General features: G+C 35.1%; 2 protein-coding genes and 1 long non-coding RNA gene across 6 annotated transcripts in view; 2 read left to right on the forward strand and 1 right to left on the reverse strand.

Annotated features, from left to right (window-relative positions):
* The window catches only part of LOC126712979 (uncharacterized), a 47133-nt gene extending 27403 nt beyond the window's left edge, over positions 1-19730 (reverse strand). Inside the window, exon 1 of the long non-coding RNA XR_007651232.1 lies at positions 19582-19730. This is a non-coding gene — a long non-coding RNA (uncharacterized LOC126712979). The remainder of the gene's footprint in view (positions 1-19581) is intronic.
* LOC126712975 (caffeic acid 3-O-methyltransferase-like) overlaps positions 1-19733 on the forward strand; it is an 85393-nt gene extending 65660 nt beyond the window's left edge. The window contains exon 4 of the mRNA XM_050412549.1: positions 19408-19733. Coding sequence (XP_050268506.1) covers positions 19408-19704 — 297 coding nt within the window. The 3' untranslated portion in view covers positions 19705-19733. The remainder of the gene's footprint in view (positions 1-19407) is intronic.
* Positions 1-21983, forward strand: part of LOC126712974 (tRNA (cytosine(38)-C(5))-methyltransferase 2) — a 53103-nt gene that overhangs the window by 18069 nt on the left and 13051 nt on the right. The gene's annotated exons all lie outside the window — the stretch shown is intronic.

Raw genomic sequence — 21983 nt, forward strand, 5'->3', positions numbered from 1 at the left:
ATATCTGGGCTGGGTGGGGAAGCCCAATCAATGTAACTCGATTTCTGTAGTGCCAAGTTACGTTGAAGACCATTCTACACACTTAGATTCCTCTTGGACTGTATCTGGTCCAGTCCAAATATCTGGGCTGGGTTGTGAAGCCCAGAGAACATAACTCGGCTTACATATAATCGAGTACAGCGTTGGGTTCCGTTGATTTATAGTAAATATAAATCGAATTACAAAAAGTCGAGTTACGTGGATAGTTGGATACCTCTCGGACTGCATCTGGATCAGTGCAAATATCTGGGCTGTGCACATAACTCGATCAACATATTATCGAGTAATTCTACTCGTAACCCGATATCGTTGATATCGAGTTACGTCCAAACCATCACACACAACATGGATTCCTTTGAGTAACATTGCGCACAGCATGTACTCCTTTGAGTCACAGTGCACATAACTCGATTTCCTACTAATCGGGTTATGTGTATGACCACACGCCGTTCTGGCCACTATTTAGTGCTCAAACGTACGAAGCATCAACTGTTCAACTTCTCAGCGAAAAGCACGAAACTTTGGAGAACCAGAACAATGGCTTCTCAATGGCGGAGAGACAACGACGATGGTCCTGCTGATCGGTCCCCACACTTTTTCAAGATTATTCTGCCTAATGCTGTTCAAGAAGGAAAGCTTGTAAGTATGCTTAAATTTATGATCTTTTTCCTCTCTGAAAATCATATGTTAATACACGTCGTCCACTTGATCTTCTTTATTTGTGATTCTTGAAAAAATTTACATTTGTTACATGTAGTCATAAAAACTTTCATTTTGCAATAGGTAGGTTACATTTTAAGAAGAACACAGTCACATAACAGAGTACTTTTACATCAAATTTCTTGATATGAACGAAAAATGAAACAGGGATAAGCGCATGGTAGAAACTAAGGAAAAAAAAAACAAATATACAGAGCAAGAGCATATAGCATTTTTTTGAAAATGTGATAGGGCTTATGGGGTCAGCATAGATCTATAACTCAATTTAAACTGTGAAACTGTGTCCTGGGATCAAACTAGGATACACAAAACTTTTTTTCTTTTTTGGTCTCTAATTTCACTTCCTACCTTTCAAGGACACTAAAAAACACCTGTCTCCAAGGTTTTCCTCAGACTGTAAGACACCAAAACCACATATTGAACATCAAGCATGTCAGAAACATTAAAAACACATAAACACAGTGATGATAACAACATTTCCTTTATCAATATCTTTCACTCTTTTTATAATTTCTACCATGTGTTTAACTTTTATTTTCTAGTATTGTCTATAAGGATTTTGTCTGCTATTTTGAACTTTTGTTCACCCAACAAGTATCTTCCTTGAACACTTATGAAAGTATTATGACCTAAGAATCACTAAATCCATTTTTCCTACAATGGTAGCTGCACAACTCCATAGAGCTTGATTGATTGCATGTGTTTATTTCCAAAGCCTGTATTTATGTTATGGAGATTCTTTTTACAGCGGATTCCAGATAAGTTCATGCAGAAATATGGAGTGGATTTGTCAGATATGGCCTTTCTTACTATTCCAAATGGTACAAAATGGAAAGTCAAGTTGACACAACATGATGGGGGGGTTTGGTTTCAAAATGGTTGGTCTGAATTGGCAAGCTGTCATGGTCTAACCGTGGGGCACTTGCTAGTTTTCAAATATGAAGGAAATTCACACTTTGATGTACTTATATTTGATGCCACTGCAACAGAAATAGACTATACTTTAGACGATGAACTCCAAGTTCATAGGATGGAAGACGATGAGAGTGATGACAGCTCTGTTGAAATCATCAAACACTTTTATAGGGGAGAGGGTTTAGGTTTGAATGGTACACTTTTGTAAGGAACTGGTTGATTTTTTTAGCATGTTTACTATTAATTTTATGTGCATGACTTCATATTTTCAGGTCGTTTTAGGATCAGCCCATCCTAAGAAAGATGGTGGTGTAGCTAAAAATCTTGTTATAGCCAATGCTTTTAAATAAGAAAATCCCCTTTTCACTATTATCATTCGTCCATCCTACGTTAATGGCAAGGATCGTGCGGTAAGCTTTTAGCTTCACATATTTTTGTAATTTAGAAATGCAACTCCCATTAACTTTGATTTTTCATAGATCAATTAGAAAGATTGTCACACTAGATACTTGTTGCTGGACATTTTGTTGGTAATGATTTGCTTATTTGTGTTTTTAGGTGAAAAGATGTATATACATTTAACTGTATCATTTGGATATCAAATAGTATCATCTTAGGTTCAACTATTTTTTAAATATCTGTTATTGTTTCTTGTACAAAGTTTACCCCAAGGCATTATCAACTACTTACCGAGAGAAGGGTTTACCAAGGACTACACCAAAGCAAGTATACTCACTGTCAAGCTCCAGATTGTGGACCGATTATGGCTTGTGAAGCTATAAATTTATGAACGAAGTGGGGGTTCATCATGTGTCGTATCAGCTGGTTGGTCTGCATTTGTGAGGGAAAATAGTTTGCAAGTAGGAGATGTTTGCGTATTTGAGCTGATTATGAGGGACGGTGTTGTGTCAAACGTCCACGTTTTCAGATGCCAAGATTAAGTGGTTAGGGTGGATGCAAAGTGATGATAATGTATTATGTGATGTTTAGAGTGTGTTTATTTTGCAACTTTACTATTCATCCCTATTTTGTTCATCCCAGTTTGCAACTTTATTGATTGGGTACTTTTGTGATGTTTAGAGTTTCACTCTTGGAAAATTTTTAATTACTATGATGAACTTTCATATGTATTCTAAAATGAAAATGATGCTATATTTTTTTCTCCAACTTTGTTTGGATTTTGGCCTTTTTGCGTTTCATTCAATTATATTACATTCAATGGCGACTCTAGGATTTTATTTTAGGGGGGTCAACAGTGTCTTGAGCTAGGATTTTGTTGTGAGGAGTAAAAAATAAAATGATAATTTTTTTTTTTTAATTTTGTATATACAATTGTCATATTACATACAATAATCTAACATAGTATTCTAAATAGTATACAATACAACTATATTGTAAAATAGTCAAAAAAATATTATTAATACTTTAAAGATTGGTTAGAAAACAACGATAGAATGCATACAAATAAATAACTAATCATAACATTTGTCAAATTAATAATAATTTATTATAATCATATGTAATATCAATTAAATAAAAATATATGATAAAGAAGAGTAGTAACACACCTAAGAGTACGTCTAAAAATAAACGTTAAATTAAGGAAACTAAATAGTAACTTATATAAGATTTTGCTTTTGAAGTGTATGGATTTTTAGCCACACGTGTGGCAATTCTCTTGGAATTGGAGCAAATACCAATAACTCATTTTTCAAATAACCAAGTTATGTCTAATGTATACTGAACATAAGTCGATTTTTCACTTACCGAGTTACGTGGAATACCATTCTGGACACTTGGATTCCTCTTGGACTGCATCTGGACCAGTCCAAATATATGGGCTGGGTGGGTAAGCCGAGTCAACATAACTCGAGTTCTATAAAATCGAGTAACACTGAACATAACTCGCTTTCCAAAGTATCGATTTATGTGCAAGCCGTTGTACACATAAATTGCATTCTTGAGATTTTCCACTGCGCATAACTCGATTTCAACAGAGTCGGGTTATGTGCGAGGCCTACCTGTACACTTGGATTCCTCTTGGACTGCATCTGAACAAGTCCAAATATATGGGCTGGGTAGGTAAGCCGAGTCAACTTAACTCGAGTTCATTAAAATCGAGTAACACTAAACATAACTCGCTTTCTAAAATATCGATTTATGTGCAAGCCGTTGTACACATAAATTGAATTCTTGTGATTTTCCACTGCACATAACTTGATTTCAATAGAGTCGGGTTATGTGCCAGGCCTACCTATACACTTGGATTCGTCTTGGACTGCATCTGGACCAGTCCAAATATATGGGCTGGGTGGGTAAGCCGAGTCAACATAACTCGAGTTCTATAAAATCGAGTAACACTGAACATAACTCGCTTTCCAAAGTATCGATTTATGTGCAAGCCGTTGTACACATAAATTGCATTCTTGAGATTTTCCACTGCGCATAACTCGATTTCAACAGAGTCGGGTTATGTGCGAGGCCTACCTGTACACTTGGATTCCTCTTGGACTGCATCTGAACAAGTCCAAATATATGGGCTGGGTAGGTAAGCCGAGTCAACTTAACTCGAGTTCATTAAAATCGAGTAACACTAAACATAACTCGCTTTCTAAAATATCGATTTATGTGCAAGCCGTTGTACACATAAATTGAATTCTTGTGATTTTCCACTGCACATAACTTGATTTCAATAGAGTCGGGTTATGTGCCAGGCCTACCTATACACTTGGATTCGTCTTGGACTGCATCTAGACCAGTCCAAATATCTGGGCTGGGTGTGGAAGCCCAAGCAACATAACTCGAGTTATAGATAATCGAGTTATTTGAAATTAACTCGTTTTCTGTAGTATCGAGTTATGTGAAAGTCGTTCCACCATAAATTGGATTCTTGTTATTTGCAGTGCACATAACTCTATTTCCGTAGAATTGATTTATGTGGAAGACCTTCCTGGACACTTGGATTCCTCTTGGACTGCATCTGGACCAGTCCCAAGCCAAATAACTCTACTTATATAAAATCGAGTTACTTGAAATTAACTCGTTTATGTGGAAGCCCAGTGAGCGGAACTCGATTTATGTATAATCGAGTAAGTTGAACATAACTTGTTTTCTGGAGTATCGAGTTATGTGCAAGCCCTTGTGCTCAAAATTTGGATTGCATGTAACTCAATTTATATATAATCGAGTTATATGGACATAACGAAATGTGACCCAGCATTATAAACTCTCCCCCAGTTCTACAGAACTTGCAGCTATCCGAAATTACATCTTCGATTGCTCTCGCTTCATCCGGCTAGAATCAACAATTTCCCACGAAAATTCTTTGAAGATTTTACATAGTAAGACTCTTTTAACGGTTGCTGTCTTTAAAATTACACATTGGTGGTGCGTTATTCTCAAAAAAAAAATTTGATGCTTGAAACTTCATTGTCTATGAAGATTGTGATGAAATTGGATGTTTGGCTAGTCAAATGCATTGTTGTTAGTAAGGTTGCCTATCTCATAGGTTGTCCTCCTTCCACAAAATGAACTTGCCTATCTCATTTATTTTCTGTTTTTTGTACAAGCTTGTGAAACTTACTACATGTAGCTAGGAATTTCGAAAATGTGTCAGGTCCTAAATCCACTTGTATGTTTCCTGTATAATATTATTACTGTTATATACTCTAGGTCTCTAACTTCAAATTATTGACTCGGACCAAAATGCATTACAATTATTTCACCAACTAAACAACCCGTGAATAAGAATATTGTTTTTTCATTGTGTTGTTGTAAACTGCTCTAGACAGTATATTGTATGGATGATTTTCTACACATGGTAGCTGGTTAGTCTCCAATTTTTGTTCTCTGCTTCAAACTTCATTTTGGTTCTATTTTTGTGTGAGCTGATCGTGTTTCCACTACTGACCATCGATTAGTTATGGCTCCGAAGAGGACTAAGAGGGGAAAATGCAAAGTTGCATCCGAACCTGAAGTGGTGTTTGATCAATTAAGGTTCCTCACGCCCGAAAATGAGCAAACCTTTGAAACCTTGATTAAGCGTAGGCGTATTTGGGGAGAAAGGCAAATCAATCTACATGAACTGCATCCTTTTGTTCGTGAGAATCTACAGTCTAGGCATTGGTTGTCCCTGTGTACAAACATACAACCCCCTCCAGCTGACTTGATTAGAGAATTCTATTCGAATCTATCGGTGCATGAGGATCTGGGTGGTCACAAGGTGGCATCGTCCATACGTGGTGTACCGTTTACAATAACTAGGGAGCGCGTATCTAAAGCTCTTGATGTATCTATGATTTGTACACCTACTTATCCAAACTCTATGTCTCCTCGTATTGATGATGTTATGGATGTCCTTTATGAACGATCAAACAATCGGGATTCTGATCGAAGTATTAGCTTAAGTGAGTTGACTGAGCTTAATTATATCTTCTTTAGGATAGCTTGTCACAACATTTTCCCTATCTCTCATATCCATACAATCCCTGTAGACAGGTGTTTCTTGCTTTACGCCCTCGTCACCAATAGTTCCATTTGTTTTCCTTCCCTTTTCATCGAAACCATTGTCGAGGTGCGTAGGAGCAAATATAAGAGGCATGCTTTGTTTTTTCCAGTTCTTATCCATAGGGTCCTCAAATATTTAGGATTAAAGAACTTTCCTTCCCAAGAGTTGGTTCACATCCAAGCCCTTATAGGAGCCAAATTTCTGAAACAGTGAACTGCCTAAAAGAAGGTTGTCGACCTCAGTGTTGGTCCATCCAACAGACCACGAGTACGGTCTACTACTGGAGATGTTCCAGATGAGGACATGCATGGGGATCCCACATCTGTTGTTGCCGAGGATGGTGATGATGAGGTAGATGTTGACACTGTTGATGCAGCACATACATGCCCTCTTCCTCCCTCTCTTCATGCTATGATGGAGACCATTATGACGACTCAGGCAGCCCATGGGCAGCTTCTACATAGTCTTCTTGCCGAGGTTGGAGTTATGCGAGCGGACTTAGCTCACTATAGACGTCCTATTCTACCTTCTCCACCATCTGACTCTTGATGATTGCCATTGGGCATTGTACCCAAGGGGGGGGGGGGCGATTTACAGTTCGTAGTTGCTATAGCATATATGGAGAATTGTATGATAGTTCTATATTTTGTTATTTTAGTGGCAGTTTGAAGAATATGGTATCCGTTGAAAGTAATTTGATATATTAATATGATGGTTAGTTTCATGCCCATCGTTACTATCATTAGTATTATTGAAATGGATGTAATGGTGTAAGAATTTTTTATGTTATTATGTGATTCTATATAATATCAAGTAGATCCAAGTCTGTGTGTAAATAACATTTATTTCATAATTCTATACGACGCTCACGTGTTATTAGATTATAGTAATTATTAATACAAATGGAAGGTTTGTGAAAGCACAATTGGTTTACAGGTTTTGATATTAACGATGAACCACCTAGGAGATTTTCCTTAGAACAATGGCTGAAGCTATATCTTGACTTCAGGCAACTATTTTTATTGGAGGTTTTGCTGAGCTTACATGTATTTTACACTAATTGGATATTTTTGTTGCTCTTAAATCAGTAATTATATTATTCTGAATTTGGTCCTCGCCTGTACTATACCTCATGCATCATATTTTCATTACAAAATATATTGATGAAACCTTACAGTGCAAACTCGTCGAAAAAGATAAAAGCGACACTTGGCATGACCTCATTCACTCCCGCATTAGGTCTAACGGTTTTTTTTTAATCAAATATGAGGAATCCAAACAGGGGAAGCCCCTTACATAATATATTAGATAACAATGAGCTGAATATAATAAACACCGTGAAGTTTAATGTTGTTGTGAAGGACCAAACACAATTAAACAGATATAACAGTGAGCTCGAGCCACCAACATCAAAGTTCTGAGAGTAAAGTGGTGCTTTCAACCTGTAAATGTTTATGGGACGTGATTGTTTGAGAGCTCAATTTCAGTGTTCAAGATGGTTTTACCATGTGCAATCTCTTCTAACCAACAGTCACGGATTATGGGAAGAGTGTTTTGGCATCCTTGAAAATGACCAACGATAATGAACACCCTGATGTTTAATGTTTTTGCGAATGACCAAACACAATTAAAGAGATATAACAGTGAGCTCAAGCCACCAACATCAAAGTTCTAAGAGCAAAGTGGTTCTTTCAACCTGTAAATGATTATGGCATGCGTTTGTTTGAGAGCTTAGTTTCAGGGTTGAACATGGTTTTACCATGTGCAATCTCTTCTAACCAACAGTCACGAATTATGGGAAGAACGTTTTGACTGGCATCCTTGAAAATGACCAACGATAATAAACACCCTGATGTTTAAGGTTTTGTAAAGGACCAAGCACAATTAAACAGATATAACAGTGAGCTCAAGCCACCAACATCTAAGGTATAACAGATGTGGTATTCAGTTCCAATTGGGCCTCGCTTCAAACCGAAAAGTCTTTGACCACGATGTTTGATCGAATAGTCGAGTAAGCAGGTATTCCAAAAATGCAGTGTCACATTAATTGGCTACGATTACAAGAGAAATTTCAGTGTTTTAGCCTGTGGGGCTGCATAATTTGTAAGAGTGATGGTTCTGAGACCAAAGTGATGCTTCTAACCTTTAAATGTTGAATGACCAAAGATAATGAACACCGTCATGTTTACACACCATGATGTTTACAGACATTCAAAATGACCAAAGATAATTAGCACTGTGATCTTCAGAATTTGTTTTGTGAAAGACCAAACATAATTAATAAATTAATATAGTGAACTTGCTGCGTGAAAGACAAAGCACAATTAATATAGCGAAGTTTCAAGGTGACCAAGTTCCAACTCTGAACACACGTCACCAGCGCGCTGCTGTAGCACCAACTGTAGTCATATCAAACTCCTTCAATAGCAGCACATGCGCCAACAGACGTTGCTGTTTAGCCAAGTCATGTTCGGTGCTCTACACGTGCTGCTCAACAACTCGACACTGTTTCACACCCACACTCACGTGAATACACAATTGTGAAATTGGATGCACAGATGTCTCATTTACATCTAATGTTGCAACTACTGCCCACCTTTGATGTGACATTAGGAACATTTAAAATCCTGTTCATATAGTGTTTTTCCTGAAGGGTTTGACATGACAAGCCCAAATAACTGAAATTGTAATGCTTGGACCGTGAAATGAGGTTATAAATGCACTAGTGATATAATGTTAACTTTCTACCCCGCTAACTTCGTAAATTGATTAAGCTATGAGTCGCAATGCCTCAACATCAAATCGTACAATGCGAAACAAGTTTGGACCTACTTCAACAAATGCATCATCACAAGTTCCAACAGATCAACAACTACATACATACACATACCACTATGGAGGAAAATGGGTTGGAAAGAAGAGAGATTTCGTTAATATGCCAATAAACACGTATGAGAGTCTTGGAAGCGTCAGACACATCATGGTCGGCAAACCTACAAAACTAAGTACAGATACCACCGCAATAGAGTTTACTATAGCAGAACCAGCAGAACCACCATGGTCAACCCTATATGAGAAGAGGTGTGAGTTAGAGGTGTATTGTCGATGGCACGAGTTACGAGTTCCTAAGGCACGCTCAGCTGAGTTACCTAGAGATGAACCTTACATACTTGATCGTTTTGAACAAGAGAACAATCAAATGCAAAGGTGACTAGACCGTTTTCAAGCAATCCAAAAAGCTAGGAAGCATCTAAAGGGGAAGGCACAAGAGCGAGCCATCAAGTCTATTAATGAAATTACTGCGTTAGATGATGAAACAGATATTTCAGACTTCTTAGATTCAAGCAATGATGATTTCCAAAAATTTCTACCTATGAACATTAGACGTTGTTGTTAATGTCTACACATTATGTGCAATACATAATGTTATTGTTAATGTGTGACAAATGATGATTATGTACGTTCAACTTTTGCAACTCTAAAGATTAACTGTTTATTACTTTTGGCTAAGTTTATGTGAAATCAGTTTCTCATTTTTTTCATACGTGTTCTTTGTTGCTACATTTAAGTAATATGCTTTGGTTAGACAATATCCTTTGCTTTGTAATGTAGGGAAAACCTTAGGAAGTGAAATGCCTCCAAATTATATTTATTGCACATTACTTGTAGGAAAATTTAATAGATTCAATACATACAGACTCATCCAAACCACATAGACCAACCGCGCATATGATTCAATAATACGAATAATTCATTTATATGAGTTATTTGAGTCACGATATCATATGCACGTATCTGTGTATTTTAGTTGTAATAGTGTCCTACTTTATATAGATACATTACATAAAGACTCGTCCAAACCAGACTAACCACTCACTCACTGAAAATCCATATGGCTCACACAACACACTCTCACAACGATATTTGGTTTGCTTAGAAATAGGGTAAAGGCCTAAAAGCCTGATCAGCCTCTAAAATGTTTCATTCAAGTTATTAGTTTGTTGTAGCATTGCTTGAAAGCTCCCTAATATTGCAATTGTGATGATCGGAAGCCATTGATGTAAAACTTGGAAGCATAGTTTTCTTCATGTAATTTTACATTGATGTTGAGAAAATGTAACTACATTTTGTACCTGCAAAGACTCCCTGAAAAGTTTGTAAGGGAATATGGGGATAAAACTCTCTACTATTGCTGCACTCACTGCTCGTAATACTAGCATTTGGCAAGTGAGGTTGGAGAAGGCTAACACAGCTCGGCACTGTTCAGCGAAGTCATGTTCGCAGTTCTGCATGTGCTGCTCAACAGCTCGGCACTATTGAACCCTGTTTAGTCATATCATCCATGCTCACGTGAATAAATAGATATGCAACATTTTGCAATGCACTAATTTCAAGGATGCAGAGGACCCCTCAAAAGTGTAAGAAAAATTTTGGGGGTGAGCTGTCCATCATTGCTACACTTGATTGATGCAGTTCTGCATGTGATACTCAACATCTCGGCACTATTGAACCCTGACCACATGTACCCATCCCCACTCACGTGAATACACAGATGTGCAACCCTTTGCAATGCATCATTTTCGAAGAGGCAGAGCATTTCTGAATTGGTTATGCATCAATTTTGGGGGTGAGCTGTCCACCGTTGCTACACTGATGTTTGTAGTGCTACATGTGCTGCTCAACAGCTTCGCACTGTTCAACCCTGTCTAGTCAATACATAGATATGCCTTCTTTTGCAATGCACCGTTTTCAAGGATGCAAAGCATGGCTGAAAAGTTTATGATACATTTAACACAGCTCAGCACTTTCTCGTCAAGTCATATCAGATGAAGCACAGAAATGCTGAATAGTCTTCAACAAGACATACAAAACTGGTCAGAGAAAAGTCTTAAAACCACATCTATCAGATATAAACCATACTAGTGATCAAAGTCCCTAATTAAATATAAGCATAAACATCACTAGTTTAAATTTTAAACATGTTATCCTAGTCCAAACTCTGATGGTCAACCAAGTGAAATATTGAGACACTAAGCACAACAGGCTTCCTTTCGATCACCTCAAAGACACAGACATCTCCTTCTTCTAAATTATTGTCTTTCGAAAATGCAACCCATCCTTTCCCGAATCTCATTGCTTAATATGTTTTGATGGAGGGTAATAGCACAAGACATTGAAGTGTGACAAATTGCTTCCCAATAATATACTTGCTTCCCATATATGTTTCCAAGCCATATTTAAGAGAACATCATGATCACATTATGTATAAAGGCTCACCATATTATGTGGCCGCGAGATACCCATGAAAGAAGGATTTTTAGGCTTGAACTTTTTGGCTGCTTGGATTGCTCTCTCTCTTCCTCTGGACATAATCGGTAATTTTTTTAGAACAAACTTTTCTCTGACTTCATGTTTTATGGGTCTGTACATTGAGGAAGAAATGTTTGTATAATCTTCATCTAAGTCTATTATTTTTACCTGATGATCTTCCAATTTACAATTCTTCCTGGGTGGATATTGAATCTCAATTGCAGTCTTATCAAATATAAGAACATGGAAGCTTGAATTTCCTTCATATCTGAAGACTAAAAAATAACCATAACAGATAGAATGGTATTCAGCAAAATCCTGCCAACCATTACAAAATCAAATGTTGTTATCAGCTTTCTTCAATCCCACTTGCCAAATGCCACCATAGGGAGCAATGACTGTAGCTATGGTGGATAGCTCAGCACTGTTGAACCCTGACCAGAAGTACCCATCCATACTCACGTCAATACACATAGCATCGCAGAAAATTTTATGCATCAATTTCGTGGGTGAACTGTCCACCCTTGCTACATTGATGTTTGCAGTGCTGCTCAACAGCTTCGCACTTTTGAACCCTGTCCAGTCATATCACCTACATGCACGTCAATACACAGCTATGCATCCTTTTGCAATGCACTGTTTTTAAAAGATGCAAAGCATCCCTGAGAAGTTTATGATACATTTAACACAGCTCAGCACTGTCTCGTCAAGTCATGTCAGATGAAGCACATCAATGTTGAATAGTCTTCACGTGAATAAATACGCAACCTCTTTTGTAGTACACATCACCAGCCCGCTGCTGTAACACAAGCTATAACCATATCAAACAGCTACCTCAACGAATCACATGCACCAACAGACGCCACTGAACAATATACTGTCAAGTCATATCATCTTTATTCACGTGAATACTTATAGTCACATCCACCTGAATACTTTCCCATGCAAAACCCCTATATAAAGTCCTATTTACATCTATCCTTGCAAAACATCTACACATACCGAAGTCCCATTCACATCTACCCTTGCAAAACTTCTACACATACCGATCTAAAGTCACATTTTCCAATGTCAATGCGCAATTGGATGCTACCTCGTTTTCCAGATAACTATAGAAGGGAAAGAGATTCTAACGAGAGGGAATACTATGCCGGACTGCGGCGGGAGTGGGACTTTCGCGTGAACGAGTCCAACGCTTTGCACGATGATCTCCTGCGACTCGGAGCGCCTTTTGTCGACCATAGCTCGCTCACACTGCCACGGCAAAACATGCACCAATATGAGCGTGCAGTGATGAAAAAAAAAAAAAAAAAGAGAACAATCTTATGATACTTCGTAGGTCCAGGTATCATATGCTACAATTGGCGGAGGAGATAGCCACTGCAACGAACAGGCAACTCACTCCGGCGGAACGTAACAATGTCCTCAACTACGAGGACTACCTATCAGAATGAATGCCTATGTGGTGTGTGTATTATGTCTAGAGTTAAGTTAATAATGTTAGTGTAAGTTATTTTATGTTTTCTGTGTTATGTCGTAGGTGCTTATTGAAAAACATCATGTGTGAGAATATTTAACTTTTATGCGTTATGTGAGAATAATCTACATTACGAATAACGTGCATGCTTCTCATAATCAATAATAAGTTTTACATAGTACAAATGCAACCATACATATAACACATAGTTAAGCAAAATAGTTCTCCAACAAAATTTAATTACACCACGACACAACACGATTACTCTTCATCTGACATCTTCACGTCTGACTGATAAATGGGATCAGCAAGAAGTGATTGCATGAACTGTGCATGCTCGTACCACCCTTCCTGCATTGACTCTCGAATCTCGACTTGGGTTCGATATCGATTAAGACGTATCTTCATTCGATTATTTTCTTCTCTTATGCGGTTCAATGCTTTACGAAGTTCGTCAATGGTGTCTTTGGGCATCTATGATGCGAGTCGCCAAGGCACTGGCAACTTAAAACCAACCAACTCATCATAAAACATTTGCTGTTCACGAAATAACCAAGCCCACTCCTGTCTCATGGTATTGTGAACGTAAGCACTATTTTGCAAATTCGGATTGATTGGATAGCTGAACTCATCGTCCAATACCCAACAACGACCCATATACCACCCTTCCTGCATTGACTCTCGAATCTCGACTTGGGTCCGATATCGATTAAGACGTATCTTCATTCGATTATTTTCTTCTCTTATGCGGTTCAATGCTTTACGAAGTTCGTCGATGGTGTCTCTAGGCATCTGCGATGCGAGTCGCCAAGGCACTGGCAACTTAAAACCAACCAACTCATCATAAAACATTTGTTGTTCACAAAATAACCAAGCCCACTCCTGTCTCATGGTATTGTGAACGTAAGAACTATTTCGCAAATTCGGATTGATTGGATAGCTGAACTCATCTTCCAATACCCAACAACGACCCATAACAGTGAACACATCATGGGGCCTATAGAGTTGTGGGTTGCTAGAACTAGACATTGACGCTAAATACAATAACACCAAATGATCAAGTTAACAGTGTGCATCAACTGTTGGTAAATAATGTAATGCTGCATAGAATGGTACACAGCAAAGACATTCATAAAATTGTGTACTATTGCATGCTAAAAATTAAATACTAACACTCACACTAACATTTGACCATAAACAATAGACATTGTTGGTAATGTCTACACATTGTGTTCAATACTAAATGTTGTTGTAAATGTCTGACCAATGATGATTATGTGCAATACAAAATGTTGCTATAGTAAAGAAATTATTTCATTCTCTTGTGACCAATGTTTACTACAACAAATAACCAAAATCACACCAATGTACTTACTTCACACTCATTCAACCTAAAAAATAAAAATTTAGTGCAATATCAAATGAAAATACCATTGCCCTAAAATTGTGGTGTGAGTATTTTACCTGAGGTGATACAAATTTCAATTGAGTTTGAAAGTAGCTGTTGATCTGTGGAGAAGTTCCAACTCAGTTCAGCAGAAAGCACGACCTCAGTTCAGCAGAAAGCAAGACACTCTGAATGGGAGAAGGTGTGGAGAAATTATACGAGAATAACTCGACTTTACGGAGTTCGAGTATACTTTATAACTCGATATTAAAGGAATCAAGTTATATTGAAAGACTACGCCTGACACAAAGACAGTACGAAATCAGATTTAATAAGAGCATAACTCGATATCTAATTGGTCGGTTACATAACTCGATTAATTTAAAATCGAGTTATGTAGAGATTCAAAAAAGAAAATGTCACGCTGGAAAGGCAGCGTGGGAAAAAGCTGTAGCTAACTCGATCATAGGAATATCGAGTATTTCATATAACTCGATTTTCATATTATCGAGTTACATAAGAGAGGCAATTCCCTATTTAGTTTGAAAGAGGGCAAAAGGATGTTTAATTTCCAAAAAAAGGGCATTTGCCCATTTTGGCCTAAATCTAGCACTCAAACAATAGGCATCATCTTTGTTGTATGTGTAGTAGCCACCTAAATCATTCACCTCGCCATACCGCCACACGGTAGCAACTCTCTCCTTTCTGTCCTTTGTGATCACTCTGCCATATTTCTTCATCATTCATGCCCATTACAGCTCAGACAAATGCGGCAACAGCCAAATTTTTGACATTATTGGACCGTGGCCCACGTGAATTGAGATTTTTCCTCTACTTTTGTCGCCGTTGGAGGTTACAAATTTTTTGTCCAAGTATAGCACTTTGATCTGATGGGTGTAGAAAAATTGGTTTTAAATCTACACCACAAGATATATATCATGTAAGGCCTATTTATAGGAGAGGGAAAAACGAAAAGGGAGAAAGAAGCAAATTAAAATGGGTTCCTTAAAAAACAAAGTTACACCCACACTTAGTGTTAGTGAAGATGATAAGGCATGCCTCCAGGCTATCCTAGTCTCCGGTGCCCAAATATTTTCTTGTGTCCTAAATACAGCCTTTGAGCTTGACCTGTTTGGGATTATTGCTAGAGCAGGCCCTGCTGCTTGTATCACAACTTCTGAAATTGCTTCTCAGCTTCCAACAAAGGACTCTGATTCTGATACACCTTCTAGGTTGGATCGCATGTTGCGAGTCCTTGTTAGTCACTCCCTTTTGACATGCTCTATCCACACACTTGAAGATGGTAGGGTTGAGAGACTTTATGGACTCACACCAACCTCTTACTTCTTTGTTGAAAAAGATGATGGAAGTTCCCTGGCTTCTCTTTCAGCTTTCATTTCTCACCGAGCCTTTTGGGAGGCCAGGTATACACGAGTCTCCTTGATTTTGTATAAATGCAAAAATATGATGCAAAAAAGGGCAGTAACATTTCGTCATAATTGAATGATTTTGCTGGCTGTTACTTCTTATTTATGCGGTTAGGAATCCCAATATCAATAATTATCAGGACATAATATTTTTCAAAACTGATAATATAAATTATTGTGATTGATGTGTAATAAAAGTGATGTTAACCCAAATCTGACAAATTTTATGAGTAGTTGTGAAAAATATTGTTTTTATAGCGTTACTATTTATATATTACGTTGTTGTAAATTAAAAAATATATATTATTTGTTAATCCGCAGTAAATTATATATTTGGGAAAAAAGAATTATATATTGCCAATTTGCCATATGTTGATACATATATGATGAATCAAAATAATATTAGTTGTGTATTGTATTTCCTTCTGTTATCTGCTTTGTTTCTACGTTGCAGCCTACGTATGAAGCATGCCATTCTTGAAGGTGGTAATCAATTTCAAAGAGTGCATGGAATGTCCTTGTTCCGACATATGGACAAGGATCCAGCTTTCAACATACTGTTCAACAAGAGCATGGCTGATCTTTCCACAATAGCCCTGTCGAAAATTCTTGAGGTAGGCTTTGTGGGGCTAACATCATTGGTTGATGTTGGGGGCGGAACTGGGAAGTGCCTCAGCATGGTCATTTCCAAGTACGCTTCCATTAAAGGCATTAATTTTGACTTGCCTCATGTGATACAAAGTGCACCATCTTATCGTGGTAAAATTCTTAATTTCTTTATAGTATGATTAATCTACTTAATAATACTAGCTTGTAACTTCGTGCATATGCATGGATATACTTAAAAAATATACATTAAGATGTATAGTATAATTCTTACATATATAATTTAAATATTATTAATAGTCATTCTTATATTTTTTTAAACTCTTTAAAAAGTCTTGTAAGAATATTATTAAGTAGAAAATGTAAATTGTCAATTTTTTTTTTTTTTTTTTTTTTTGTGTTCATTAATTCCTGACTATTTAGTTTTTGTACGCAATAACTCATTTGGATAGATATTTATGATGTGGTCCCACATTTGACTTCAAAATTAAGAAACAAAATTCTCTAAAAATAAATAATTTAGGACACATGGCGAAAATTGGACTTCAATTGTAGAATCTAATTGAATTTTCTCTAAGTTTTACTTATTTATATATATATATATATATATATATATATATATTACTATTAAATTTGTTTATAATTCATTAAACACCTACTTATTTAACATATAGTATCTTTGTTTGGTAGGAACTACTGTTAAGGCTCACCAACTAAAGAAATTGACAGTAGTGTACATCTAAAAATGCCTAACTCTTAGATACACAGTACAGGTTTTAAACCTTTTTAATTCACACTCATTTCCCGATGTGAGATTAACTTATTGTTTTTTCTTTTGAGAATACTAAGTATTTTAACACACACAAACACATTGGGAGAGGGAATAATATCTTAAAGAAACTGACAATGGTGTATATATCTAAAAGAGTCTAACTCTTAGATACACAACATAAGTTTTAAACTTGACAGTGGCGTATATCCAATTACTTAGTATTCTAAAAAAAAAAAAAAGGCTCAGCAACTAGCGTATGTTGAATTCTAATATATTGTTGAAGGGAAAAAAAAAAGATAAAAAAATTGACAATGGTGTATATCTAAAAAAGCCTAACTCTTAGATACACAGAACATTCTTTAAACCTGACAGTGGTGTATATCCAAAAAAGCCTAGCTTTTATCTCAAAATATCGTGTTTTTATCAAAATATCTCTCAGGATTTGATTTGACCATGCTCATTTAATCATTGTTTTTATCTCAAAATATCGTGTTTTTATCAAAATATTTCTCAGGATTTGATTTGGCCGTGCTCAATTAATCCTAATTTTTATCTCAAAATATTGTGTTTTATCAAAATATCTCACTCAGAACTTGATTCGGTAGTGCTTGTTTATTTCTATTCTTGAAAATCACTCGATGTTGATCGCTGATTTCCATCTTTGTTCGAGGTTTGATTCAACTGTGCTCGTTTTATCTCATGAGGGTTTGGTTCTCGTTTAATCTGGGGTTTGAGTATTCAGCACTCTATGCATCGTGCTTGCCTTTTGTGTGGAGTTGTGGTGTGCATTTGTGTTAGAACATCTTTCCCTTTCCCTTGTGTGTGTGTGTGTGTTTGTTTCTCCAAAAAAAAAAAAAAAGTTCATTGTGATAATGCACGAACTATCTCCACAAAAAAAAAAAAAAGAGTGGCTGCAAAAAAACAAAATCTCATAAAACGATAACAAACAAAAAAAGAATTACTCAAGAATTAAGAAACTTTTTTTTAGATAATTACAATATGCTACTAATCCCGCTGCTTGAACCATTTCTTGCCTAGACTCCCAAGCACTTTGTGCATAAGAATGTGTCAATTCAACTACAAAACCTTTGGTAAGAATTAAGAAACTTAAGTGGATAAAAAAAGTTTTCTTAGAGGGTTAAGAAATCCAACATGCTAGTGGTGCCAAGTAAGGGATAGTAATAACCAAGAGTGAAATGGGTTTTAAAAAGTAAAAATTCATCAAATGATAACAAAAAAGTATTATTAAAGGGTTAAGAAATTTATTATGCTTGTGCAAAGGGAAAGTCATTGATGGATCTTGTGAAGGTTGAGATTATTGAGTGATTCTATTGATAAATAAAATTCTAATACTGCATTTGATAAGTGATGTTATATTATTTTACCTTTTAAATTTTATTTTATTCTAGTCATTTTATAAATTTATATTTTATATAGTGCCTTTTTTATTTGTAAATATTATTTTGAAAATAAATTTCTTGAAAAATAAGAATCAGGATATGAGAAATTTAAAAAGAAAAAAAAGAAAAAGAAAAATAGAAGAATGAATTGAATCTCAAAAGGATATCTTGAGAAATTCATTACTAGCAATAAATTGATTATAATTAAAAAAATCTAGGTGAAAATTTTGATGGTTATATTTATTTCAAAAACTATAAGTTTTTGAAAATTTTTTACAAATATTAGAAGAAAAAAAATCTAATTGATGAAGTGAATTATATAAAAAGATTAGATTAAATATTTTCCAAATGCAAGTATCACTAACACAGTTTTATTGATAACTCTTGTTACAATTGTTTATACATATTGAAGCATTTTAAAATTAAAATTTATGAAATCCTACTTAAGATTAACTTTATTACAAGAAAACTTAAGTGAATTAATCATATAATCAATTGAAACGTAGATATTAGCAAGATTTGAATACAAAACTCTCTCTCTCTCTCTCTCTCTCTCTCTATATATATATATATATATATATATATATATCACTTAAAATTATTGTCTTAGGCTTTTATCAAGCTGGTCCTGTTCACAAGGATTCTTCCTAAATGAAGAGCACAACTCATATTCTATGCAGGTATTGAGCACGTGGGAGGAGATATGTTTCACAATGTACCTAAAGGGGACGCAATTGTAATGAAGGTAGAATTTGGATAATGTGTTTAAAGTAGATGATGATAAAGAATTTTTGGGTAAATTTTTTCAAAAGTAATCATTTTTGTGTCTGCATTTTTTCACTTGTAGAATATACTCCATGACTGGAATGATGAAAACTGCAAGAAACTTTTGAGGACCTGCTATAAAGCACTACCAGATAATGGGAAGGTAGTTATTATTGAACTACTCATGCCAGAAGATACAGTGTCAAGTATGGCTTCTCAATATATCTCTCGTCTTGACGTTAGCATGTTGTTGAACCTTGAAGGCCAGGAGAGAACCGAGAAAGAATTTGAGGCTTTGTGCAAGGAATCCGGATTTTCAAACTTTCAAGTTGCTTTCTGTGCTTATGCTCTTTGGGCAGTCATGGAGTTCCATAAATAATTTTACCCTCTGTAGCTTTGCTGCACTTATTATGCTTTGTATTTTATCTCTACGAGCTCCATCTCATGTAGTAGTTGGTACTTAGTGAATTTCATAAAAATACATATTAATGGCTATACATTCCGTAGTTTTGTAGTGCTTATGCTCTGGTTGGTTGCGGAAGTTATCTTTATTTTCTTCAACTTATGTACTGTTAGTCGCTAACCCGTGCGATGCATGGAAAAACTATTGACTATAAAAAAAAATCCAACAATAAAAGAAGAATTTAAGCTATCACATATGCAATATTGTTGATAGTGCTAAACAGCCTTAAAAACTTTCATTTTGTTGCCTTAGCAAATGAAAAATATCAATTAAAAAATTTTAAATAAAAATTAGGATTCCAAACACCTAATATACTCAATTATCCAATAAATGTTGCAATGTTAAAATAACAATTTGTAATCAATTGCAAGACAAAAAATGTTTTTCATAATTTTTTGTGATTTTTTTTTTTTTTTTTGCAATTTTAAGTAACTTTTTGTATCTTCTTCTTTTATTGCTTTGTAGTAGTCATTGAATAACTCATTTTGTTCTCCTTGACTGCAGATGTTGGTGTGAGTTGTATGTTGCCTTCAACATCAATTTTTTTTTAACTTTGTAGAATCACTATTCTGTTCACTTGATAAGTTGCTCTCACAATCATTTGTAGTACCGCTAATATAAGCCTGTGAATGTAATAAAATATAACATGTAGAAGTAAAATACCAAATTAATAATTTTGCTATAATAAATAAATACGTACTTTTGTCATTTTGTCAAACTTAAATTGATTTGTCAAATTCTATAATAGAGTTTATAGTCATTTAGTTCTGATTGGAAAATAAATATTTTTCCATTCAAAATTTTCACTTGTATAGGTAGGTTGAGCTCTTCAAGAACCTACAAAAAGTAATATTTTTAAACAAAAAGATTATTGTATAGGCATTTACAATAATCAAATAATATTATTTTAAACAGAAAGATTATTTAATAAAGGACATTTTTAATTCTTACAATGCATTAAATAAACTTATAGATTATAAAAATATCATTATAAATTAATAGTAACTGATAACGCACTTAGACTTTGATATGTTCAATATAGACCTCTTAATCTAACTTCAAAATAAATTCTACAAAATAGGAATATAATTTTTAATTAAGAAAAAAGAAAAACTATTAAATTCATGAGAACCTCCTAATATCATAGAATAAAGTGAACAAAAAACAATGCTATTTCCATTCAATGATACATATTTCGAGTATATCATGGTTTTAAAACCTAGACTGTTCAAAGAACTAGAGAAGAAAAAAGTTCAATATTTTTAAGGTCAGACTGAGGTCCAACCAAGGTTGAATAGTGATGACATCATAATTAATTTAATAGTTATTTAAAATATAATTAAATATATTAAATTAGTATAAATAAAAAATTGACTAAAATAATTCAAATAAATATAAATGCCATCTTTAAAATGTATTTTTTATTTCACAACTTTCATTATAGTGTTTCAAAAAGCAACAAAATATTACTAACTGTTAAAAAAATAATCACAATAAAAAGAAAAATTATTATTTAACATTATAGTATCTAGATAAGATTTATATAATAATTTTTTTTTTTTTAAAAAGCGAAAACCACATTTTCGTCCCTACATTTTCACGCGATTCCACTTTGCTCCCTAACTTTTATTTTCACTGCCTTTAGTCCCTATCTTGATAAACGCGTCTCGTTTTTGTCCCTGTCGTTTCATCATAAACGGAAAATGCACACGTGGCAAACGAAGTGTACTGTTGGCACACTAAAAGTTGACGTGGCCATTAAAATAATAATAATAAATGTTATTTGGTATTAAAAAATGCCATGTCAGCATCTAAATTAAAAAAATTAATTTATTAATTTTAATTAAATAAAAAAATCAAACAGAAATAAAAATCAAAATTCACATGAATTAAGGTCTAAAAGTATCTTGAACAAGAACACTAACCCAAACTTAAGATCTCAAAATTGAAAACCAAAAACCACAGATTGCACAAAAACCACCGCCATTGCCACAAAATCTCTGCTAAACATCCACCAAAACTTCTGCCAAGCTCCACAGATTGCACAATTTCTCCAACCCACTCAAATTCTTCAAACGAATTCAACCCTCATCAAAATCAAATTCCAGAAATCCATTAAACCCCATTCAATGAGAAACCCATAAATTCATTACACACAAAAAAAAGAAAAAAGAAAAAAGGAACCCATAGACCAA

This window comes from Quercus robur, chromosome 2 (genome assembly GCF_932294415.1).
Source record: "Quercus robur chromosome 2, dhQueRobu3.1, whole genome shotgun sequence".
Taxonomy (NCBI): Eukaryota; Viridiplantae; Streptophyta; class Magnoliopsida; order Fagales; family Fagaceae; genus Quercus; species Quercus robur.